This window comes from Pollicipes pollicipes, unplaced genomic scaffold (genome assembly GCF_011947565.3).
Source record: "Pollicipes pollicipes isolate AB1234 unplaced genomic scaffold, Ppol_2.1 Scaffold_4881;HRSCAF=5763_pilon_pilon_pilon, whole genome shotgun sequence".
Classification (NCBI taxonomy): Eukaryota; Metazoa; Arthropoda; class Thecostraca; order Pollicipedomorpha; family Pollicipedidae; genus Pollicipes; species Pollicipes pollicipes.
Window position 1 is genome coordinate 4,147,634 of NW_023596576.1, and position 25,924 is coordinate 4,173,557.

At 51.1% G+C, this 25,924-nt stretch overlaps 1 protein-coding gene across 1 annotated transcript; it reads left to right on the top strand.

Moving 5' to 3' along the window:
• The first annotated feature begins 17,688 nt into the window (after nucleotides 1-17,688).
• LOC119101719 (HIG1 domain family member 1C) lies at nucleotides 17,689-20,625 on the top strand. The gene is made up of 3 exons (XM_037225134.1): nucleotides 17,689-17,808; nucleotides 19,634-19,744; nucleotides 20,101-20,625. Exons 2-3 carry the CDS (start codon nucleotides 19,648-19,650, stop codon nucleotides 20,313-20,315), a joined length of 312 nt encoding a protein of 103 aa, XP_037081029.1. The 5' UTR covers nucleotides 17,689-17,808; nucleotides 19,634-19,647; the 3' UTR covers nucleotides 20,316-20,625.
• The last annotated feature ends 5,299 nt before the right edge of the window (nucleotides 20,626-25,924 follow it).

A 25,924-nucleotide genomic window follows, 5' to 3' on the forward strand; every position in this document is an offset into this window, starting at 1 on the left:
CATGACTTAGCCCACATCCACTTACATCCGAAGTTGACTTGGGCCGTCCCTAGTTCACAATAGCAGAACGAGAGGAAGAATCGCTTCCTGGTCCCGACCATACCCGACCATCCCGTTACTGGGGCCTCCCGTTCATCATTGCATTAGGGTTTCAGCCATGGCCGGTTGCCGGTCTCATAATTGCCGATGACCATGCGATCTAGTCTAGACAACACGGCCTTTGAGGCGCCTGCTGAAACTTCAGGGTCGGCGAGCAGATATGTTCACCCACGTGTCTGACGGCAGAGCAGGTGACGGCCACCCTGCCACAGATTGGGGGTAATGGCTTTGTTACAAGGACAAGCGCATTTCTTTGTGACAAGAGGAAGAGCTGGGACATTTTTGCCCATGGCATGCACACGAAGCCCGAAGGCTTGTGCAGGTATTGGGGGATGTGTCATAGAAGAGAAGGAAACGTGCCCACTTTTCGGACGTGAAAGGCAGACAGCCCGCCCGCGGCTACGAATGCAGCCCGTCACCGCCGCTTGCAAGTATTCTGGCTCGACTTTCCTTCTTCAGCCCTGTCGGCGTGCCCTTGCCGTTGTGCGCCCGACCTCTGTGCCCTCCATTACGTCAACCGGACGGGACTGACTCAGCCCTACGGAACGGTCACCTCCGATCGCGCGGCACACGGTACCTGACCAGCAACCGGAGGCCACCAGCTGAGTAACTGTCGGCTTTCCCGGTCCGGCCGGGCGCGTCGCGGCCAGGCCCGCCGCCGCCCGTCAGAGGTCGCGCCGGCGTTACCAGAACTGGTTTGATGGGCCCGGCCGACCACTACACTGCGCCGACACCGTGACGCGTGTGACGTCATCGCACGACGAGCGACGGCCAATCGCCGACCAGTTGGCCCGTGCGCGAGACGAACGTTCTCGGGAGCTTGCCCGGATCATAGACGAGCTCGGAGCATGAGGGGGGGGGGGGGGGGGGTTCGGGAAGCCAACTGAGCTTACTTGTCATGATTGCTGCGTCGCGGTAGGCCCACACGCAGGGCTGGCGGTGAGCTGTCATTGAGTGTGTGGTTCAAGTCCGCTGAGGCCGCCAGCTCCGCGGTGATGCCTGAGCCCCGTTCTGATTCGGCAATGAACGGGAATGGAGCCAAGAGACCGTTGTGCTGGGAAATTCCCGCCTGGCACCTGGAGTGTACCTCTTCGCAGCCTTCGAATGCAAGCAAGACGAGTGCGGATGGTAGCATAATCCACCCAGGGTGCGCAAGGTCCTCTGTCGAGTCTGATGAAACTTGCGAATTAGTGCATGGATGTTTGCGTCAGCCGCATGGAATTCATTCCGGCCACCTTCCGCCCTATTTGGCCCCAGAGAATGGCAATAAGGTTATTACGCCTCCTGAAAATGGTCGTCTAGTCATCTGGGATCAGAACCGTGAACATGAATGTCCACAGGTCGCTTGGTCCAGTTTCCAAACGTATGTCGCCTATCGCCCTACGACAAGTAAGACGGAGCAAAACGAGCGAGGCGATGATAGATGCGGAAAATGTCGTGTGTTAACTGTTATGCGGATCACGCCGGAAGCTAGACTAGTGAAGTCAGACGCCTTGCACCACCGACTCCTCAGACACCTCAGACACCTACAACTTATACCAATCAGCCCAGGCAACCGATAGCAAAAACACACAAAAAATTGCGTTCGTGGTGTGATCAGGGTTGGTACTTAACATCGACGCCATCAATGAATTCGGAATGATGTGCAGACTTGCAATTGTGACCGGAGTATTGAAAACGCAAGTTTTTTAATGAATAATGGTCTAAACAGGCAGGGCTACAAGCTCTCGTAGTCTACATGACTAAATATTTACCTGCTTACGCTACATGGTCTTGCATTCGGATCGACCAGGGAAAGCATCACACTGTCCGCTTCCCGGTCGATTGCTGGCGAACGTATGTGCCGAGGAGATTCAATATTCGGTGGCGACACGGGGTCTGTGCAATCGCCTGCGGCGCGCGGGTGTCAGGACGTCTTCTGCCTTCGCTCTGGGGGCTGAGGTTCGATGTCAAGCCCTAGTACGTGCTCGGGTGGGGTGCGGAGTAAGTTTGACCTCCCCAAATGTTTTCCTCAGAATGACTTCCGAACGGCACAGCCCAGTGATGCCAAGCTTCGCGTGGCTATAGACAAGTGAATGATCGATTTTGCGGTGCAAGAAATAAGACAGACTTTTAATATCGCTTACCTCTGGGATGGGCCAAATCAGGCCTCGGTTGTCAGCTAAGGTCATTCTTGGGAAGCTTTGTCAAGCCCACGTGACAACGTAGTTTGAAATCAAAGCACACAACTTTGAGATAATGTTTAAACAAGTAGGCAGCCTAAATATGGATTACAACTGACTCCATTGACCTTTGGTCATTCAGTACAGCCATCTCAAGTTCAAAACCAAACAAGAGTTTTAATTTGAATGCTGGTTTCATGACATGGTCCTTGACATCTTATAATTTCCTTAACTTATGGGATCAGCGCCCACTCTGAGCAGTACTTGTCACGAGAGCCCTGGCCCCAACATCCGGTCGTTAAATTCCGTACCAGTGGCACGATTTTGCGGCAAAGTTAGACGCGCTGCAATGTTCGGCACGGTTCGCCGTGCCCTCTCACGTTAGCTGACAGTTTGCGCGAGTGCTGCCACTGGCGGCAGCGTATCCCAGCCCAGGGCGAATAACAAGCGTCTTAAGCGGTTCGAAACCACCCCGCCCGGATGGATGAATCGGGGAATGCAGGTGCCCTAATCAATTGAGGTATCGAGGCAGAGGATGGATGCAGCATCCCAACGCTCTGAACATCATGTATATATATATATATATATATATATACGTGCTTGCGTGTGTGTGTGTGTGTGTGTGTGTGTGTGTGTGTGTGTGTGTGTGTGTGTGTGTGTGTGTGTGTATATGGGTACCTAATATCGATGAGGGGAATCGAGCATTTACCTACAAAAGCTTGAAAAAATATCTTCAAAAATTATTTTCTGGGACGTTGCTTTGCCTTTGGCTAATTTCTACAACTAAGCAATGCATTGTTTAGCCCAGGGGAGCAGGATGATGCTCCCCATGTAAAACAGGGGAGCAGGATGGCCGGCCAACGGTCACCAATGGTCTAGATATCGAACACTGCTAGAAATACAGCGTATCTGCATGCCATGTGGTGCTGCCTATCGCGCACGCATGCCTGCCGCCTGCCCAAACCAGCGCCGATTAGCGATGACGTAAGCCCACTCGGCAGCGTGCCAGCTGTGACCATCCGATACACAGTTGCCGGCATGCACTGCATGGTCTTGCGCGGTGACGTCGCGAAGTCCCGCCGCAAGGCCTCTCGAGTCCGCGTTGTTCGCCCAGGCGTGCCGCTTTTTTCCAGCCGACGCTTCGCACGTGCTGACTGGCCCACGCGCAGACACAGCCCGCAACAGCACACTGGCCCACGCGCAGACACAGCCCGCAACAGCACACTGCCCCACGCGCAGACACAGCCTGGAACAGCACACTGGCCCACGCGCAGACACAGCCCGCAACAGCACACTGGCCCACGCGCAGACACAGCCCGCAACAGCACACTGGCCCACGCGCAGACACAGCCCGCAACAGCACACTGGCCCACGCGCAGACACAGCCCGCAACAGCACACTGGCCCACGCGCAGACACAGCCCGCAACAGCACACTGGCCCACGCGCAGACACAGCCCGCAACAGCACACTGACGAGATCCCAAACAGCTGCAGATCAGCTAAAAATCTGATGGTGGGCGGTCACCGCGCTGTCGTGCACACTGCACAGGCCAAACCACACGTGCGCCTTTTTCTCGCAGCAGGATAAGCACCGCTTTATTTCTGCCCTTGCACTGTGGTGGATTCTTCGGAGTCGTCAAGGTCGTTGGTGCTACGGGGTCAGGGTGCAGCGTCGGCGTGAGGACAGCAACAGTGGCAGACCCGCTGCCAGGCAAGGAAGTGGGAGCTCTACTCCGCCCTCGAAGCCGCACTGACACTTTTAGCTCAGTTTTCAACATCACTCGCACTCAAAATATAGTGGCTTCCACGGATAGCGTTCTAAATTCCTGCATGATCATAACCCAGGTATAAAAGCACCATGTACATACTTCAAGGGTACAGCATGGCTACTGATGTTTCAGTCAGTTACACACAAGGTATGCATAATCGTTTTAAAAGTGCAGACAAGCACTCGCGTAGCCATTAAGTCTGCTGACGTTATAAGCGGTAAAAAGATGTATTTCAGCCAGCCGTAGTCACAGCTAGTGGTCACCAGGGCAGGGAGAATCCGTACTGAATAAGTGCAGACGAAATGCTGGAAATGTGAATTTGGACCAGGAGTTAGTGTGGTCGGTACGGACACAGCATCATTGACGGGTCCAGGGAGGCGGGGGGGGGGGGGGGGGAGGGCACGGACCATGCCTTCCCTGGGCCCCGGATGGGCTCATAGGCTCCGAAGGGCCCATTACCCGGTTGGAAAGGTGCAACTTTTAACACAAAACACGACAAAATTGTACATCTTTGTCTTTCCACGCGACCGAGAACAGCTGAAAGCGAAAATGAAGGGCCCAAGAGAAAAGGATTAAATGATTGAAAAGGTATTAATTGAAAACCCTAAGCCTAATTATGTTGTCCAGGGGCCCCATGCTGTTTCCTGGGAACCTGTATGTCCACTTGCACAATCATTCCGATCGTTAAGGAGCCTTCCACGTTGCCCTTAATTTTTTTGCATTTACTCGGAGGGACCTGTGTTGTTGCTTGGCCCTTCTTGCTAGCGTGCGGGCGCGCTCTTGTCAATCAGGGATCTTCCATGGATTCTTTCCATTCGCCAGAAAGGCCCTGTGGGCTATAGCCGGGGACCCATATGTTATATGCTCAGGGGACCTTTACGTTGGTCTCTGTTAACATCCTGATACACTCGCGGTATGCTCATGAACCCTCTGCATTGGCCTAGGACGTTTCCAATTCTCTGTCACTTGGTTAGGGCCCTACGCAATTGTCGGCGCCCCATCTGCTAACCTGCTCGGGCATACTGGATTGTTTTGGGCTCCCTGCACATTGGATATTTTAACGTAGTGCCTTACGCTGTTGTTGGGGGCCATCTGAAAGTCTGTTCGGGTACACTCGGTCTTTCAGGGGCCCTCCACTTTGGGTCTTGGGTATCTCGTATTTGAATGGGCTTACCACGCTCTTGTCGAGGGCCTATCTGGTAACCCGTTCGGACACATTCGGCACCAGGATTTGGACTTAGCTTGGGCTTATACCTATATGATGGGCTTATATATATATATATATATATATATATATATATATATATGGGCTTATATAATGGGCTTATACAATCTGCAATATGAAGGCCTAGAACGGTGCTGAGCATTCCATCCTTCATCTCTGCGCGGCAAACAGCGTCTAAACAAAACACTGTGCCAGAGGTGGTGAGTCCATGAAGAACAAAATGGCGGCGGCATTGCACAACACGGATACTGCGCGCCCACCAGCGGGCCGTCAGCTGATAACGACGGCATTGAGCCACGTTCCAATCACGCGTCCCTAGTTAGCCTCCTTTGGAAACTGGATAAGTACATGACACATGGTTGCACACGCTACATAGGCACCATACTTCATTTGTAGCGCATAGCAGTACTGCAGCTGCAGTGATATCTACTACTCGCTCAGCCTCCATGATGACCACCCCAATAGGCACCCTGACCCGGCAAACGTCAAAATTGTACCTCGTAGGATGAACGCGGGCCTGTTCGGAATTAAGGTCAAACGTTGGCAAAAATTACCGCAGCGTGGGGGCCTAGATCGTAATCGTCACGCATTCGGAGCCATCGTAAAAGCGCGATGGCATGACTGCGTTGGCGTGTGCCAACGATGCGTACGCATGCAAGGGAAGTTAATGGAAATTGATTACGTAGTCGAATTGCGTCATACGATTTCGTGCATTTGCTTCCTAGGAATCATTTGAAACAAACTGGGATTGCAGAGCCCCGAAGGGAGTATGTATGCCACCTTTTTGTACTTTTCGCTTATTGCTAGATCAGACGCGCCGAACCTAATGCATTGCAACCACTAACCTGTCATAATCAAACGGAAATAGCATGCCAAATGTGTGCATCTCAAACACAGTGCCCATATAAGGCAAAGTGAAGAAGATTCACAGCAATCAATCGATGTATCGCCTATCTCGCCAGCGAGCCTAGCGGTTTAGGTCAGAACATATGTTAAGTGATGCATAGATAACGCTTTTTGGTAAGCTTCAGCGCACATTCGTCGATTGTGCTAAATAAAAACATACACTGGCAATAAAACAGATTTATTTCGATGCATTCTGAACACGAATTATCTAGGACGAAGTGATGTCACACGACTTAATGCATTTGCCTGGCAGAATCCTATACATTAAAGGGAGTACCTATGTCTTCTTTTAGTACTTTTTGCTTATTGTTAGATTAGACGCGTCCAATTTGATCGGCGATATGACTTTTCTCCTATTCCTTCTGAATAACTCAGAATTTTGACTTCAAAGAGCCGCTCCGTCGGGAGAAATCTCTAGACCTCCTGCTCACCATCACCAATGAGAGTAATATTTTGCATTTGTATTGTTTCTTGCAACGTGTGTATGTTCACAATGTACCAATTCGTTAAAAGGTGTGTGCAATAAGTGTTACGAATGCTTGAAACGCATAACTTGGGGGACAAATTGAAGCGCACTTTGGCTTTGGGAAGCGAAGCATCACATGGTGACCCACTGTGACAAACTTCAAACAATGCGCTTCTTGGCAAATGGCCTTCGCCGCTCAGTTTGTCAATCACAGACGTTCGTTTGCGCCGCCGTCATTCATGCCGGTAAAGGTACGAATTTTAGGTCCGCTGGCCCATAATGTGCGGGTTAAAACGGCCTAAAGTTGGTGCCTCTAGTCAGTAACAGCTGACGATGGCCCACAGCCGTCAACGGCAGATGTGCCACAGGCGGCAGTGAATTACTATTTTGTACGAGCAATTATTAAATCCCTCCCCCAAAATATGCATGATGCCCATTCCAAACGAACGTATAACAGCTTAATTACTGCTGATATTCACGTTTGCCTATATGTGGCGTCGTTTGATCGAAGTGTTTACCACTTAACGTGTAACTAGATAGCCATTTGCACAATATTAGCACCAGAGTGGTATATTTTGGATGGGGTGGGGTGGAGATGGGGGGATTTTTGTTTTACCTGCCTAAAATTATTGCGCTCCGTTCCACCGCAGCAAAGTCTTGGATCAGCTTGATTTCTGTCCATGAAAACCATAGCTTTTACGTTCGTTCTCGTCCATGCTGAAGAGACCGACATTGACGGCAACGAATATAATTAAGCAAATCGTCCATAATTTAGCAGACCTGTCCATTAGTGTCTGGACACGTCGATGGTACTAGGTCTTACCTGAAGTAGCTTAATCTCGTCACGAATTATTTTAGTGTTGGAATTAAAAGTTATGTGAGTGTTGGAACTTTTGGCGCTTTAGCCTTTGCTTAGCATTGCTATCATGCCTCTTTGCCTCTTGCCTAAACGAGGGAGTCCAAGACCAACTTTCGTACTAGAAATGTCATACCTACCAATAAAAAAGAACACCACCCGCATGTGATGTGTTCAGAAACAATACGATTTATGATATCTGTTTAACCTTCTGCTGTTTTTCGCCGATTTGTTTGAAACATGGCTGTCTGTTTTCCCTTTAGTCACGATTATGCGCAAGATACTGTAAAAGTGTGAAGGTTACAGAAGCATCAGTCGCGTGTCTCTGAGCTCGAATCTCGGCCAAATAAGTAGTGATGAATAAGGGAATCATGCTGTCAAACCAACAGCAATGTCATTTGCCTTCATATCATTAACCTAAACATGACTTCATGCAGCTGTATCATCGTTGTATATATCCGTGCAAGATCAATGAGTTGCGAGGATCCCTTGTTTCTAGAAATCAAAGGCTGCGATGTTTCTGCACCTTGAGAAACATTTCTGAATGCGGAAGCTCATGCTTACACGAAACTCTGCTGCACTTGCAGAACTGGGGAGCATTTCATCGTTTGACGCTTAGCCATGCGGCGATCAAAGACAGAAATAATATAATTGTCGAGTCATTCATATTTGGCGCTCGTGAGCACGATTTCCAGATATGACAGGTGTCAATTGGCTCTCAATCAATGTTGTGCAGAGTACGATGACGTGATCAAAGAATGACGTATTGAGAAACATATTAACTTAACAGAGGAATCGTGTTGTCTAGAGCAGCCTTTTCCACTTTTCCACTTTTCCACAAGTATACCAGCAGTTATGAGCGAGCTTATTTCATCATATCTGATGCTTGCTTCAATGTCTCCAAATGTGGAACATTCTCTTTAAGTGAGCTGTCACAAACTAGGTATATACGTTGGCTACTTGTTCAGATTTTCATCCGTTGGCCATAGCCCTCGCGCTGATCCGCCGTTTTTCACAACGCGGACTGAGAGGGGAGGGGGCGTTGATGCGACTCCCTGGTGTTTTCCAACTAATAAAGGTAGAGTTTTAGTTGGAACACACACACACACACACACACACACACACACACACACACACACACACACACACACACACACACACACACACACACACACACACACACACACACACACACACACACACACACACACACACACACACACACACACACACACACACACACACACACACACACACACACACACACACACACACACACACACACACACACACACACACACACACACACACACACACACACACACACACACACACACACACACACACACGACTTCATTGTTCAGACGCGATTGGCAATAAATATTAATCGCAACTATTTGAGGCCAGTTGTGGCGATTGAGGATTTCGGCGGTGCGGCGGCCTTTGAGCCTGGCGAGCATGGTTCAGAGACCGGCGGTGGCAGCTGGCGGATCGTACGTGATGAAATTATCAGTATCAGTATATTCAGCATATCAGTATTCAGTATATCAGTATCCCGTATGTCAGTATACCAGTATCAGTATATTGTGGGATACTGATATTGTGGGATACCCGTGTCATTAGGAATGTACGCGTTATGTATTGATAGTGGGTAGTTAGTAGTCTACCTACATGACCATCCCAGGATGCATTGTCCTCTTAGGCACCTGTAAAACGCGCGTTTGCTGTCGAAAGGCCCGCCAGCGGCGCTAACCATGGCACCTCTTAAGTGCCCATGCGCCAAGAAGTAACACTTTAGTTCCTGTTCACCACCGCGAGGCGACACTGTCAACCCTGCCGTTGACGCCCTTGGCACGCGCCGTTCTTGGAATAGCATCTGTCGGTGGCGTCAGTTTTGGCGGCGCGGCCGCACGTGAGGGTGGCTGTGATTGGCAGCGGATAAATGCGGGTTGAGATGTGGGCTGGAAAGGATGAAAACGAGCGAGGGGCGTAGTACTTTTGACAGGTTTGAATTATTTTTTTTAATCGGAAATTTCGGGCACAGGAGAGCCCTCAACTTCTAAGAACGTGATAATGGATGCATACGTGTTCAAATACTAGTGGCTCGCGTTGCTTCGGGTGAAGACATGCATAACTGCACCTGGTTGTGCATCTGGAAAGAAGCCTACCTGCCTGCCTGATCCTACATCCCACTAGACCTACTTGCCTAGGTTCTATGACCCACTTTCGATTTCTCTGCCACCAAGGTAATTTGGTCCTAGGGAGATCAGGGGGAGGATGGAGAGATACCCAGGTGTATTCCTTGTTAGCTAGGTACCGTGTATGCATGAACCAAACAGTGTAATATTTATACGCAGGGTTGTGAGCAGTGTCATTAAACCAGGAGATGAGTCGGGCAAGGCAGGGCGAAGACGGTGCATATGCCGTGGCATTTCAGTCAATGGTAGTGAGTGGGTGTTTTACCACATGGTACCATAATTCAAGCATTTTCCCTCATTTTGTGCGCAATATTTCGCCACTGAGATAATAACTGGGTAATTGGTTCAAAGTATGCATTCCCTTGTTTTCATTGTATTACTTGTGATATGTTTGTGGTTAAGTATTCACTTATAACCAGCAAACTGGAGGTGGGGGGGGGGGGGGACATGACCACTCCCTAGCCTCCCCTAGACGGGGGCTGACACTCTCACACGAAGTCATCTGCCGTGCTCCAATGACTTTGTTCAGGCAGCTCAGATTCCTCAACACATAACTTCCCGCAAGGGAGGACGGGACAGCGACCAATGCCCAAGCGCCTACCCACACAATACTGTTTTATTCGGATCTTACATGTGTCTCAGCGATGGATTTCACCAATGAGTTACTTGTCATACTTGCTTTACATCTGTTCGGCATAGCCATGAATATTTTTGGATTTTTTACGCAACTCGGAATGCTTCATACCTTATTGAACTAGTCAGAAAGCGCAAAAGTTTCACACGCCGAGCTATATCTTCCTGTGTACATTTGATCACTGCGTACCGCTCGGGTAGAAATTTGCTTTGAATATAGATGTTAAAATGTTATTGCGATACAAAAATAACAAATAACACGCACAAGACATTTGTTGAACCCAATTTTAACAACAAAAGCTATGTGTTGTTTAAATGAGCGTAATCGACCATCGTAAAAATACACAGATGTTTGTTTGCGGTACTATAGTACATCTGGTACTTTGATGAGCGACAGCTGATTTTGAGTATAAAAAGTTGTCAATCAAATTCACGTCGGATGTCATGACCGTTTCTAAAACTCGGTAAGCGGAGATTTTTCGCTGAAGCCATTTTTGGGGCAAGGAGCGGCGATATTTTTTTAAAATATAAAATTGGCCTTAGTTTTTACATTTTTGCGCTAAGAATGTTTATACACTTACCCCCGTTTGCAGTAAAATGACAAAATATGATTAGTTAGTCTGGTGCCGCGAGAAAAAATATATACAGAAACATCCTAATAAAGAGTGCCTGCATCCGTCATACATTTGCCCAAATGTTGGCACATATCTATCCCGATGAAATCCCATGACAGATGTGAAACCTGTCCGATGTTTCAAAAGCGACTATGCGCCCAGTTACGCTTCTTTTTTTCTTGTTTAACAGCTTTGTCCCTTAAATGCTTGACCTCACAAAATGCATACATCCACCGTGATTTTGAGGTGCATTTCCTCAGTGTCTGCCTGCCAACCGCTTCAGACTTGGCCCGGTGCGGGCTGCCGGTAAACGAAGGTTTTCACTCGGGGATTTTTACGTTTCATGGGGGTTAAGGGGATATGGTGGTTACTGGTGGAAATTTTCCTCAGTCAATATGTTACCGTGGGTTCTGGTGCACACAAACATTCAAGCCGGCAATATGTGGTAAAACAATAATGTAAGCATACTGCACAACAAATTGCGCGCGACTGCGGCGCACTAATCACTTAGTGAGCAAAGTTGAGTTGTGCCCATTTGCCGTTGCAAAATCCTGTGTACGCCGCTCGAATGCGCGTATTTTGTGGTGATCAGTAGCAGGCGCGCAGCCAGAACCCTGGCAAGAGAGGGGCACAGAGTTGACAAGGGGCCTCCTAATAGTAAGAGGAGGCCCCCCCCCCCCAAGGAAAACAAATTGCCGAACATGCCCATTTGTCAACGAAGGCATATTTTCTTTGATGTCTTTCATTTTTACCTTCTAGAACTGGAATAGAAGCTAGAAGCTACCACGAGATCAATTCTGCCTGAATTTTATCGTAAATCAACTGAAGAAACCATGAGTAAACGACTGCATGAAATAGATCATAGGCACTCTTCATTTAAAAGCGGTCCGGTGGCGTTTTTCCAAACTGAAAGAACTTAAAATGTTTGTCAGAATCGTTATCTAGGTTGCACAAAGATATTAAGGATCTGCGAATGCGGATGCCAATGGGTCAACAGTTTGTATTAAGATGGCCAAGCCATGCTCGTCTAGAAGTCTTCAACGTTCAGCCAGACTGGGCAAGTGAGACACATTATGTGACGTAGTTTTGAGCATTGAGCGCTTGCAGATCTTTGCAACAAAGATTTCGATACCAGGCGTTGCAGTCTCCGTTGGCCGCGGCGTCTGCGTCGCAGCTAGCACAACGGCTAACAACGGCTAAGGGCTCAAGTTGTGGCCAATGTGTGAACAAAAATTATGATGTATTTAAAAAACTGTCTTCAAACGTTAAGGGTATCAAACCGTACATTTAGAAGGAAGTTGGGCGTATAGCTCACGCATGTGAGTTTTAAATTATAAAGTGGACTGATTAGCCTTTCCACACAGCGAAGTGGTACTAGAATCTGATGGTAGAACTAGAACAACAAAGGTAGGATCTCTATCTTTTGTGTTGCTGTGGCTGTTAGTCTGTCCAGAGGGTGACTTCAAAGTTGTAGCAAAAAAACGCGCCCAACCTAATGCTTGAACAGCGCAAACTAATTTATTGAGACATTCGGAAACAATGTTCCACGACGGTTGATCTCGCGCGCACGGTATACGCGACGTAGTGTTAACCTCGGTCCTCGCCGCACACGTACACGTGGCATCTGCTCCGTCTTACGTACGTCTCCAAAGGTCGGGTGGACCCGCGACGGTCGCCTCACGCACCCACTGCGTTCCTCAGAGACGCACGGCGCTGCTTACACGTATGTGGCGCAGCGGTCACAACAGTGTCCTTCGTTCCGTTGGCTCTGTTCCGCGGGTGTTTGTACACGTCAGTTGCGCTGGTATGAGTTTATAATAAAGACAGATTGGGATAGCCTGGATTGTTATCGCAAGCCAGGACCATGCTCTCCAAACCAACAGCCATGGAAAGCTAGAATGCGGTTTCATTAGCCGTTCTGAAGCTGAGCCCATCAAGTCACCATCTTGACCCGCACAAACCACACGAACCGCGTTGGGGAATGACAGCCAAATCCAAGCCCGGAAACCGTTCGATTGATCTGCCTGGAACCTTTGCCGGCAGATAGAGCACATGTTACTTCATCCACTGTTCTGGAACTGGTGTCCTCAGGTTACAATTTTCGGTTTGAGGCATCTGTGATATTCAAGTGCCGCTTACAACCCGGGTGTGAAATTTAACACCCACATTTACACTGGCGATGCACTTTTCTATCATCAACACTTCTTTGTTGGTTCAGCTCCATCTTCCAATCATAGCGGTCATTCTATTACTCTCTGTGCTGCACAGGGATGTGCATGAATGTGTCAACAGCACTGAGCAACCCCCATGTGTGCACTTTCCAGTGGCTTGCTGCAAATCCGCTGGGAAGGGGCTTCCCGGCCTGCCGGCGTGCCCTCCCATACCTATCGCCAAGCGAAACTCACCGGGTTTTGATAGCCACCACTGACGGACAATAGATGAATATTACTATTAACTGTCATCAGAAGCATCATCCTTGCCTTTTCTTTAATTAGTCGTCTTAAGCACATTCAGTACCACAGCTGTTCAAAATGCCTTGCTCTATTATTTGCTCCTGCTAATACCCAATATCCTTTTTCGCCTGTTTCATATGCCTCTACTGAATGCATCTGTTCAACATGCATGCCTTTATGCATCTACAAGTTTTAGGCACTGAGCCCTCTCATCAATGCCATTCGTTCCTGCCAGCCTCAAAAAGGACTATGATGTTGATAATGACCATGCTACTAGGACATATCTATGACAACACCTTTGTCATTGTGTTGCGTTTCAGCAATGACTGGCATTTATTGATGTGGAAACATTGGAATGGCTGGAATATAGGCCACACCAAATTATTTTTGAGTAGTAATGCATGCAAGCGCAGGGATGGAAACACCGCTGGTAATTCTGATTGGAGATTCACATGATGATAAAAGATCAGCATGTTCTTCCAGAAATGTTACAGCACAATGGTTTTGACATGGCAAGAAAACAGTTAACATTTGGCAGAATCGGAAAAATGACACACCTTCATCATCCAGGTCTCCTGCAATGTCCCCTCCCCCTCCAACGGCTTACTAAACTTTCCCACATGATCATAACTTCGTGCTTTGCTGTCATATAACCACACACAACGGCTACCATGATTGGTGAGAGCATCGACTTTTCCAGGATTCCACATACTAATGCTGAAAGCAAGGACCATCAGCCATATATAACAAACTAAAGAGGGGTGTAGCTTCATATTCATAGGAGGTTTCCAGCCCCCCCCCCCCCTCGAACCATCCTGGGCGATCACGTTTCATGAAATTAGGGTCTCGCGGACAAGCTCTAGCACGTCATCTTCAGGTATGGCTGAGGAATCCTTGTCTTGACAAGCAAGAAATATCATTTTCACATTTGTGAAGGACCAAAATTAAAACCTGTCTAACATCTATAACATTTTTCAATGCATCAAAATGGCAATGAGACTGTGACATTGTTGTAAATTGTCCAATACTTAACAAGTTGAATGTGACATTCTTTTGTGACAACTAAGCCACCCGACCACACGCCAGGTGGCACCCAACACATCACTGAACGGAGTATTGTCCGAGCCAATGTCTCTAACATCGCTCTAAGATTCAAAATTATGTTTTTAGAACAGTGCACCTGGGAAAAGAACTGCACCCGACGTACACGCAAACGTACGTCGCCCGCAAATCTCGGGATGGGTTCCAGCCTCGCGCGTTCGCGTACGGACGTCAAACCGCCGCCTGTTAAGCATAAACGAGCGGCGTTTACGCTAAACGGGCGGGTGAAGTCTATTAAAAAGATTTCTAGTTAACTTATATCAAATAGAAAAACAGCTCAGGGCAACGTCCGCGGCGCTAGTAAACGCGATGGGATGGACGTAAGCGGACAGGGGCGGGCACAGACGTGTGCGATGGGGACCAGGATTTATTTGAGGTGGCAAACACCGCTCACTTTTACGGAGACTGCAACCTACGCTATCCTTGTCCTTACTTCCGACATCGCGGGCGCGCAGGCTCAAACCTTTTGATAATTTGTTTCACTGGTCGACGCTGCAAAAATAATAAACGTTATAACGCACACATGTGATGGTCTCGTTCATTTTTGAGCTTTTCGCGACCCACTCTACCCAACACCAATGAGACCCCTCATTTCTTTCTGAGAAAGGGCATCTTGAGATGAACGCTAGAAGAAACATGGGACTGAAGGGCTATTCCGTGCAACTGCGGGATGTCTTCCGGCTGCCATTCCGGAGACACGGGGCGGATCCCCTCGCCGATCTGGAGGTCCTTAGAGGATACATCATATCACATTGGTCCCCTCCCTGACGCGGGAGGCCTTCTGACACGCACAGACCGCAGTTGACCTCGAATCGACGCAAGGACGCTTATTGACGCAACAACATCCGTGACTGCCGCAGGTGTCCCATTAATCGGCACGTATGCTCCAGTTCAGCATCATGCTCATCATCATAAGCTATCATGTTTCCTTTCATTTTCCGAGGGTCCATACCAGCGTAGGAGGTCCGCTGTCATTCGGTGTCCCGTTCCCTGTCGTGTTCGGTGTTCTTCGTCCTGTCTAGCAAGTTTTCCCTTGCCACCGACACGAGGTCCTTTGTGGACATAGGAAAACCTGTGAGACACTGTGAGCCGCTGAACGATGGGGGACCCCCGCATTGTTGCAGGGGCCCCGACTAATGTGAATCGTGGCGCGGGGTCGTCCCTGCTTCGGAAATGGGCCCCCAGAGCTCAGACGGACACGCAACCGACTGTTCGGTGTTAGTGATCCCTGGCAGAGACAGAGGAATGGTCTATCTGAGGAGTCACCAATGGGTGCAAGAAGCCCTCTCACTGACATTTGAGATTACGGCCCTATGAGTGGGGGTCCTTACTGCGACCTACAGCAAACTCTTCGGGCCATTCAGCCTTCCAATTGGGCTCTTGATCTTTGGTCCCAAGAAACCGTTCGGCCCCTCTCCGGGCCCGTCAAACAGCGCTCCTGGCCGACCCGGGCCACCTCCCGCCACACGATCCCTGTTACACGTTGTAGCCCCTAATCGACACACGAGCCCCTCATTGTGTTAGGGACCCTAAAGATTGCAAATCGCGGGCCCGGGCCTCGTTCCTGCGCGGGAAGTGGGTCTCACTATAATGGGGATACAAAACTCTAATGAGACGGCCAAAATACAAACCCTCTGACTGACGTTTTGGGTCACGGCATTACGGTTGGGGGACCAGGCCAAGTCCAATCGGGGCCCTGAACTTTGGTCCCCAGGGGCCCTCCGGCCCCTCTTCGAACCTCTTCAAACAAAGCCCGTTACCGACCAGGGACCACTAGTCGAGATATGTCATCATCATGATATGTTATGCACTGCCATGTGCATAACATGTTATGTTATGTTATGTTATGCACATCATGATATGTTATGCACATCGTGATATGTTATGCACTGTGCGCCCCTGACCAGCGCAGGGGCCCCAGCCACTGTTTCAGGGACCCAAACCAATGCGAGTCGTGGCCTCGGTCTTGCTCCTGCTGGAGAAATGGTCCCCAAGATTTCGGACTTACAAGGAGCCAACTGTTCGGTGTTCACGGCATTGTGTCAGAGGTTCTCAAACGGTGCAAGAGGACCCCTGGCTGATATTTCGGGTCGCGACCCTGCGGCCCGCGATTCTTTATGTGACCTACATACAGCAGGTCCTTCGGGCCCTTATGTACTCTAACCGGGCCTTTGATAGCCGCTTCCGCTGGGCCGCCCGGGCTCTTCGGGCCTCATCGAACACTGCCCTTGGTTGGATCGGGCCCCTTACGAGCACAGGGCCCTGCGTTAGGCGCTGTGGGCCCCTGGCAGATACAGGGGCTCCGGCCAGTGCAAATCACTGGCTTTGTAGCTGATTAGGAAGCAACCGCTCAGGCCCGTGCCGATACGGAGCGGACTGTGCGGTACTGGTGGTACCTGACCAAAATATGAACTCTCATCGACTCAGGGTGTCCCCGATGGGCGCTGAGGGTGTCCTCAAACGCTGCGTCTGGGGAGACCCTTGCCGCCACAGGGCGCCCGTCAGGCGCTGTGGGCCCCAACGAGTGTAAAACGCTGTCTCTGGCTTTGTTCCTGCTTGGAAAATGGGACCTCAGGCCCATGCCGCCACCAGGCCGATTGTGCATTACTGGTGGTGCATGACCGGCATAAAGGCCCTTTTCGACTCAGGGGCCTCTGATCAGCGCGCAGGGCTCCCTGACTGGCATCGGGTGCCCGGTCCTGTAGACCGGGGCCCGTAAATACGACCTCCGGCCGGGGTCCCGGGCCTTTAATCGTGGGCCCCGATGGGCCGCAACAGCCCCTCGGAGCCTAAGGGAAGAGAGGGGAAATACCCCCTCCGCTCCCCTCTATCTGCGTCGCTGATCGGCAGTGCGATCCCCTCCCGGGGTTTCCCACTTTGGACGGCTCACACCTTGCTTGTTCTAACTACGTGCGTCATAATGTCACAGCCTGCTCAGAACCGTCTGTTTTCTTAGGATTCTTGTAATAGCTAACGACCCTTTTGAGCTATATTAAATACTACAAAGAAATTGAAAGATAAGCTAGGCTATTGTCATAATGAGAAACAAAATAAAAACAATATTATGATCAGTTAAGGTAAAGTGTCAAACAGCTGTTTTTTGTGTCATTGCACCTGAAACATGCATGCTAAAGTGTTTTAAATAGCTCTTGGAAAAACTAAGCGGTACTATATTGCCCAACCGGTAAATTTCCATGGTTCCCTCGCACGGTTCTGCGAGGAGAGCGATCCGCACTAAGCTTGGGTGACGGGTCGCGGCGTTACAGTGTTAAGAGCAATAACCTGATAGGTAACGGCGTGTGATTACTCGTCGCACCCATCTAGACGTAAGTGTTGTCTTGGCAGTGCCGAATGGACGTTGGAGAGTCCCGTTGATAGACACGCACTACATATGTACTACATTACGTCACTCGTTGACATTACCTGCTCTCCTGTCACTTGAAGTTGGCACCTAAAGCAATATTTAGCCCAAGCACCTTTCCAAGAACGTTTTCCACGCATTAACATGGAATCACCGGTGTAAATAGCTCTTGGAAAAGCTAAGCCGTAATATATTGCAAAATCGGTAAGTTTCCAAGGTTTCCTCGCACGGTTCTTCAAATAGAATGATCCACACTGAGCAATGCCAAGGTTCCAAGGTTAGAGCATAAATGTACTTGTTTTACGATTATGTACAATATGTTCTGCCTCAAAAATGATGATGGATGTACAATGCTCTTTTTTAACATTAGGTACCAATGTGTACCATGACCAAATCAGTTAGGTAATCTACAAGTGCAGGGAGTTAATTTACAAATGCAAAATGAGTTTTTGTGTGTGACATCATTCTGGCATTCCAAGCCACAGTCTGCATTCCAAAGTCAGTCTGCGGAGTGCAGTACATCTGGCTTAGCAAATTCAAGTATGTCCAAGGGTCTGAGTACACAACATATATTTGTTGCAGTATGTTGCAATCAGTCACATTTTGAAAGGAATGTAATATAGTTAATGACTCTAATATACAATTACCATTTTTGTTAAGTAGTGGTTATATATTTTTGAACCCCATATGTATGATGGGGGATACACACTGCCATCCAGCTGCAGTGTCAGAAGCCTATTTAATCAACATCTTAACTTAATTCAGTGTTATGGGAGCCAAGTATGTCTGAAAAGCATCATCCACTGTACCAGAAAGGTACAAGACACCTGTGTGCAGAACCAGAAGCATCACACACCAGACTCAAGCCAGGCCAGATGGTGCTTGATTTTCTGAATTGTGCAACAATTTTTGCTTGTTAACCTGTTTTGTTTTTTTTTTGCCAGAAATTTCCTTTGCAACATCATAATATTATGTTCAGCATAGTATCTCTTTTTGTAGTCTAGACTGCAGTTGACAGACTGCAGAAGGTGGATATATATAACAACTGTGAGTAATGTTATGCCATGAAAATGTCATTGCTTACATGGCAGAGGGTCAGTAATAGCAGACCCATGTGGTATTAACACAAAACAGAAAACCAGTCATTTTGCCAGCATCCCATTAGTGGTGTATGTCAGCAGGATATTGTGAATGTTGCCATCACTGTTTGTACCTGATTTGTGGCTGTGCTTTGTCATAGGAATGTCATGAAAGTGGGAAATTTTGGCAAAAGCTTAGCCTGCCTCTATTTTCTCATCTATTTGGCACATTTTCCTCTCAATGTCACAGAGAGGGCTAGAGCTAGGATTAGGAAAGGAGGCTGGAGACCTCTCAAATGAACAATAATCTGCACCCCTGAAATGCCAGTGGCCAGTGACTTACATGAGTAACAGCTGCTTGACATTTGCTGGGAACTTGAGACCTACAACCATGTGTAATCTGGAGTTTGCATGCCACTCTCCGAGAGCGTCCCAAGATTGTGGCTCAGTTATGCTATGACAATATTTAAAGATGTGTTCATAGAATCTTTGCAATGAATAACTGAGTGGCCCTTATTTAATGATGTGCTGTGTTGCTCTGGCATACACAAGTGAGTGGTATTTTGCAATACCATTCACAGCATGGCTTTAAAGCAATAGTCATTCCATTAGCTTTAAATAATAATCAACCATGTGTCCCATTTGTATTGTCATATTCCGTGCTTGGAGCAGGAAAGCCAGTCATTAATGCAATATCCCTACCATCCACAGGTTTGTCAGCTACCATGGATCCATCGAGAAGCATTCCCCAAGACACCTTTGAGCAGCCTGAGGAATCAAAGCTGGGGAGGAAAATCCGGGAGTCCCCTTTCATGGTGGCAGGTACTGCACAATTTTGAACCAAATGTGAGGTGGGGATGCAGCATTTTGAGGATCAAGGCATGGACAAATGTGAAAGAAGCATTTTGTTTGGCTGGCAACATCAACATCATGACTGGAAATTTGCAACTGTTGTTTGCATATTGCAGGAGCTGTGAGGCAAATCACCTCTGACATCAGGTGGTTAGGCCAGGATGCACAAAACAATTACTACTCAGCATGATCAATGTCAAAAATTCATTTGATCAAAAATGTTTGGATCAAATATGTAAAAATAATAGAAACAGTCATTGCCTTTGTCTCTGTGGGACACCAGCACACCAGTGCAGATCTTGAGGAACCTATTCTGTGTTTTTCAGGTCTGGGAGGTCTGGTGGGAATTGTTGGCTACAATTTGTACCAGTTGAAAAACAAGCCAAAGGAGGTGCCACTGTCTTTGTACCTCATCCACATGCGCGTGGGGGCGCAAGGATTCGTCGTCAGCTGCCTGACGTTGGGCGTTTGCTACCAGATGTACAAGGAGCACCTGCGTCCTAAGATAGAGAAGTGGCGCGAGGCCTCTCACCCAAAATGATAAATAGCGTGCTTAGTTCTTAGTACTGCTTTTGTGAGCATGTTCGCTCTGGGTGAATGCTCGTTTCCTTGATCATACGACCAGATGATTAATGTGCGTAAACCACGGGTTGCTGCTGATTGGTACAACTGGCGGTCAGTAAATGCCCGTCGGCAGAGCTTCGAGACATGTGCTCGGTTTCGGTTCCCCATCACCTGTGTGCGCAATGATGCCCGATTGTGCGGGCCGGCTATGTTGTTTCTGTACGTGCTTGCGATGGTTGATGTGGAGCTGGGGTCGACGGTAATACATGTCGAGCCGCGGAAACGTGTGCGAGAGTTTACGACACGGGATGCACCGGGGGCATACCGACGACATACCCGGGATACCGATGTCTGTGCGCAGATTGCACCGCAGACGGGGTGTCCGCGCGCACAGACATCAATGCAGTTTCAACCGCGCCGGAGTCGTCCGTACATAGGGCTCCGTGGTCCGTCTGTTTCTCACTCAGATGTCGACCCCATGTGTTCCTAGAGCGCCTAGCTGTTGGCGCCCTGGGCACAAGCGGGCATCGCAGTGCTTGGCTGACTGGGGGAGACGTCGCGGCGTTCAGGCGCGGCGCTGGGAATGGCTGTGATATTCATGTTCTGCGTCTGGCCTGTGCAGAACCGCCTGGCGCCTAGCACACGCTGGTACTAAGCGGGTGCTGAACGTAAAGTTATGCCACCGCGCTCCGCGTGGAGAGCGCCGTGTCGAGTCATGCTGAGTTGAGTTGTGCTCAGTGTTGCGGTCACGGGTTACCGCGGGACTGTCGTCGCGTGACCACTCGGTGAAGTTAACACAAACATTTCATGAGACCGCTCGCGTCACCAGTTTGCGGGATGTTACCACGCCGGCGAAGACGGCGGGCCGCGGAGGCGCGACGGATCTAGATGGAGCGAACTCCGCTCACAAGTCCCCCCCCTCCCCCTTCTCCGGGGGGGGGGAGGCGATTGGCCCTGGAGGGGGGCCCACCACACCAACAGTGCACTCTCCTTCAGATCTGAACATGTCAGATCGCCCAGTGAAGCAGGCTCCTCCGTGCTGAGACCAGGCCTCGTCCATACGTGACCAGGCCCCCACGGGCCAAGCGAATATTCCCTGGCTGACCGCACGCCACCGACCTTAGGCGGCAGCCGACCATCCGTCGCCCCGGCTGTTCTCGAGGCCATGGCATCCAACCATCGGCGCGACCGCCGTGGTCTGGATCAGCTTGCAGCCTAAAGTTTGTTAATATGTGTCGTAGAAGTGTGTATTAACAGTGAGTTACTTGCATGAATATGTTTTATTCGGTGGAACACATTGAAAAGCACTTGCCATGAGTTTGCTGTTGTCGCTTTGATAATTCAGCCAAGTTGTGGCAACCAGGTGTTAGCATTTCAGTTCGTCGGAATAAGACAGCTTTGAAATTTGCTTGTTCAAATAAGAGCTTCCGCTAGTTCAGGGAAAACTAAACTAACAGGTTTTATACCAGGATAAATACCTGAACGGGTACTGCGAGACAGGTCAAGGTAGAGATAGGGCAAGGCTGATTTCGTTTACAATAGTTTTGTCATGCCACTTTCACACCGACGACACGGGACCTGGGACATTCTGTTAACAGCATTATTTGCCTTCACCAAAAGTTAAGTGTTTAATATCGTGCGAATCTCAAGCACACCACCATCGCGCACTGCTCGCTTCCGCCGGGGATGACCAAGGACAGGCGACAGGACTGGGAAGGCGGCCTGGCGCGGAACGCTGGGCTGGTCCGGGTAATTGGGAACAGGTCGCGGTAGTTGCGGCTCAGGCAGCCGGCGCAGGAGACACGGTAGGGAGAGCATGATCGGTAAATGGAGATAAACGAGGCCCACATGCCTCATAGCGCGACCCGTTGCCATGGTTCCGTGACGCGGGCCCCAGGACGCCTAGCTGCCGGTCGGCAAAGGACGTGGATTGGAGGAAGGCCAACAGCGAACACTGCGAGTGCCACATGGGGAGTGGAGGCTGAGAATGATAAGCGCGCTCACGATCAGTCGCTAACAGACGCCAGCAGAAAACATACTGCCGAAGACATACCCAGCCAGAGTCCCGCATGTGTGGAAAATCATTTTACATGAAGTGTCTGAGACTGAAATATTGTTGTGGGTACTGACAAACTCTTCAAGCAGCATCGACACGCGCCCGGTTATGGGCCGGAGAACAGCGTCATATTGCACGCTTTAGACGCATTGCACAGAGCTAGAACGTGCCTCGTGCCTCGTTCGCAAAACGACGAATCTCGTCTCCCCGAGACTCGTCAGCACAGCGGCATCTGCTGCTGCTGTTGCTGGTCTCTCAGACGCACGAAGCCCTGCAGCGGCTGCCGCCAGGCACTAGCCAATCCGGCCCACAAACAGCTCAGCCTCGGGGGCGCCGCTCTTTATTGGACGCCGCCGGTGGAGTTAGTGCGAAGCGTGCGGTCACGCCGGCGCGGCCCGGCGCAGCGGGCCGGCACCCGGGACGGGACGGGACTGGCGCCAGCGTCGCCACCGACCGGCCGGCGGCCGGACGGCGGCCGCGGCGACAGCTAAGGCCACTTGGAGTGGGACGGCGGGTCAGCCGCCCGGAGCGGGCGGTCCCGGGCGGTCCTGCGCGGCCACGGCAGCCGGCGCGGCACGGCTCGCGTGAGAATAACACAGGTCGGTTGTACTGGAGACGCCCGGGGCCGGAGAGAGCTGGGACCGGCCCGTGAACCCGCCGGCTCGCGCGACGACTCTTTGGTGCATCTGAACGTGCCGCCCGTGGACGCCGCCAACAAAACGCAACGACAGACGGCGCGTGCACGCGACGCTCCGTACGGGTGAAATAGACAAAATGTGCCTTGGTGTCCGCTACCGTATAAAATATGCGACGCTCAGAGTACAGGAAATCATAAATAACGTCTAATCAAATCAGATTTCGAATGTCTGGAGGAAATAAGACACCGCGCCGGGTAAAAACCAGTACAGGGTAAAAACCAGTCACTCCAAAACACTCCAGATCCACCCCAAACACTTCATCACGCCCGCACGACATGTACGAACTACATGAGTAAAAATAAACAATTCGAACTCTTTGAGAGTATGGAAAAACAATATGCCAAAAACACTGACACGTGTGCTCTTTGATCAGATCCCTCCTAAGACTAGAGAGCCGCGCATCACTTGACTCCGGTTTGTACGACTGCACTCGGTATTAGCTGCCACCTGTTGACATCATCACTAACTACTACTTTCGCTGACACTCGAGCGCCGTCAGCGCCTCCTGTAGAGCCTCTTCAAAACTGCTGTTCTCCACGGGAGATCTGAGGGTGTGAGGCATCATCAGATCGGCAGCAACTTTCGCCGGACCACTACTCAAGCACGAAGGGTGCAGCAGATACGGCTTGAGATCTGCAGCGAAGCACATAGACGTCTGAAGCCAGCGACTGACGAAGAGGGTCGTTGTGAACTGTTTTACATCCAGACTACATCATTTTCACGCACTGCTGCTCATACTATGGAAGCCAAGCACACAAATGTATCGAACATAACGCCCACCCACTAGGCGCAACGGCACGACGGTCGGCGCACGCCGCAAACTAGGGTCAGCCCCCCCCCCCCCCCATTAGCCCGTATACTGCACTCACTTCTTATCTTTGCTGGTGGCGTGGTCGTGAAATTTCCTTAGCTTAGCCGTGTGGTGAAGGGACATGGTGTGATCACCAAACCAGCGCACCCACACCTTGCACGCGTCGCTCGCCTGGAACATAAACACGACCCGTTCAGCAACTCCGATCCACTTTGACTGGGACACGTCATATCACGTGCGCCACTGTCACGCACTACAAGCAGAAAAACACGCAGCCAACAAATACCGTTTGCGACCTCACAACAGATGCCTGGCGCGCCTGAGTCGGGCCACGGAGCTGCCACGATCGCAGACCAGGCGTGGGGAGCAGCACCGGGTCCGTGGGGCGGGAGGGGGGGAGGGTACGGGGCCGGGGAGGGCTCACCTCGACGTCGGTCCGCTCTATGACCTGGCCGGGCCACGAGTCCAGGCCGTGGTTGGAGCCCCACACCAGGTCACCGGCGGCGAACGTCGGCTCCGCGTCCCCGTCTGCCGGCACGCACACACACACACACACGCCCGGTCACGGTCGGAGCCTAACAGAGGTACAGTGGCGAGCGACACCAGCGTACAGTAGCGGGCGGCCAATAGCCACCAGTGTCCAAATTAGTCAGGAGTGTGCTTCACTTTTGAACGACCGTCACAAGGGATACGTGCGTAAGAAACAGACAATAAGGATATCACGGAGGGCCGCTGCCTTGATGTGCAGAGGATGTCACATCGTGTACTAATCAGGCATAATGTGAACAATTCGGTCTGAAGCATGACAGCGAAGTGATTTATTGACGCAGGCCTTTCCTTTCAACTGCCAGTGCCATATCACAGAGAAAGAAAGCAATTTGTGACCATGTAGGACGCAGTGACCTCTGCGTCCTCAGAGTGGGACCGAGGAACTCAGACGGTTCAGGCATAACCATACACCTCAGTAAGTGCTGAATTCCTGTACTTAATGCATCATAGGCAGATGACCGAGACAGCTACTCTAGGTTGGACAGTCGTCCACCCAGTTTCCCAGCGCTGCCAAAGCCAAGAGCACCGCGTCACTTCCACACGGCAGCGACGGCGGGCGGCGACCGTACCTTGGCCGCGCTCCAGTCTTCGTTTGGCGGTGCGCACCGGTCGCTCGTGCTGGCCCTCCTCCGCCGGCTCGCCGGTCGAACTGACCGGCTCGGCGTCCGGAGGTCCGGGCGTGGCGCGCGCCAGTCCGCCCGCAGCCGGCGAACTGCCGCCACCTCCCGGCGTGCTAGAGTCGGCCGGCATGCACTGCTGCTGCTGCTGCGGCTGCTGCTGCTGCTGCTGCTGCTGCTGCTGCTGCTGCTGCTGCTGCTGCTGCTGCTGCTGCTGCTGCTGCTGCTGCTGCTGCGGCTGCCGCGGCGGCTGCGGCTGCGGCTGCGGCTGCGGCTGCTGCGGCTGCGGCTGCGACTGTGGCTGTGGCTGCGGCTGCGGCTGCGGTGGAGGCGGTGGCTGACCAGCGGCTGGCGGCGGCGCTGGCGGTGGCAGGGCCGGCTGTCCACCGTCACCCAGCACGGACACCACCTGTAGCAGGTGGCCGCCCGAGCCGGCGGCCGGTGCCGCCGAAAAACAGCGGCCCCGCCACGTTCTGGATCAGCAGCTGGCCGCCGGCGCCCGGCAGCAGCAGCGGCTGCAGGAAGTTGACGCCCGGTTGAGCCGAGCTGAACACCACCGGCGCTGGCTTCCCGGCCGCGCCGCCCACGAGCAGCGTCGGCACGCCACCCACCACCTGCTGCGGCTGCGGCTGCGGTTGCTGCTGCGGCTGCGGCGGCCGCTGCAGCATGGCGGCCACGGTGGGCGGCGGCCGGCGGCGGCGGCGGCGCGCCGAGGCCTCCGGCTGCGAGCGGGCCGGCTCGGTCTCGGCCGGCGGCTGCAGAAACGTGCCGTTTGGCAGCAGCAGCGGGTTCTGCATCGAGTACGCGTTCACGTACTGCACCATCGGCTGCAGCGGCTGCGTCAGGATCACCTGT

What these genes read in the sequence shown, in the direction of transcription:
- LOC119101719 (XM_037225134.1), top strand. Translation starts at nt 19,648, where the DNA reads ATGGATCCATCGAGAAGCATTCCCCAAGACACCTTTGAGCAGCCTGAG. An exon ending in GTCCCCTTTCATGGTGGCAG is followed by an intron (nt 19,745 to 20,100) that starts GTACTGCACAAT and finishes TGTGTTTTTCAG; the next exon opens with GTCTGGGAGGTCTGGTGGGA.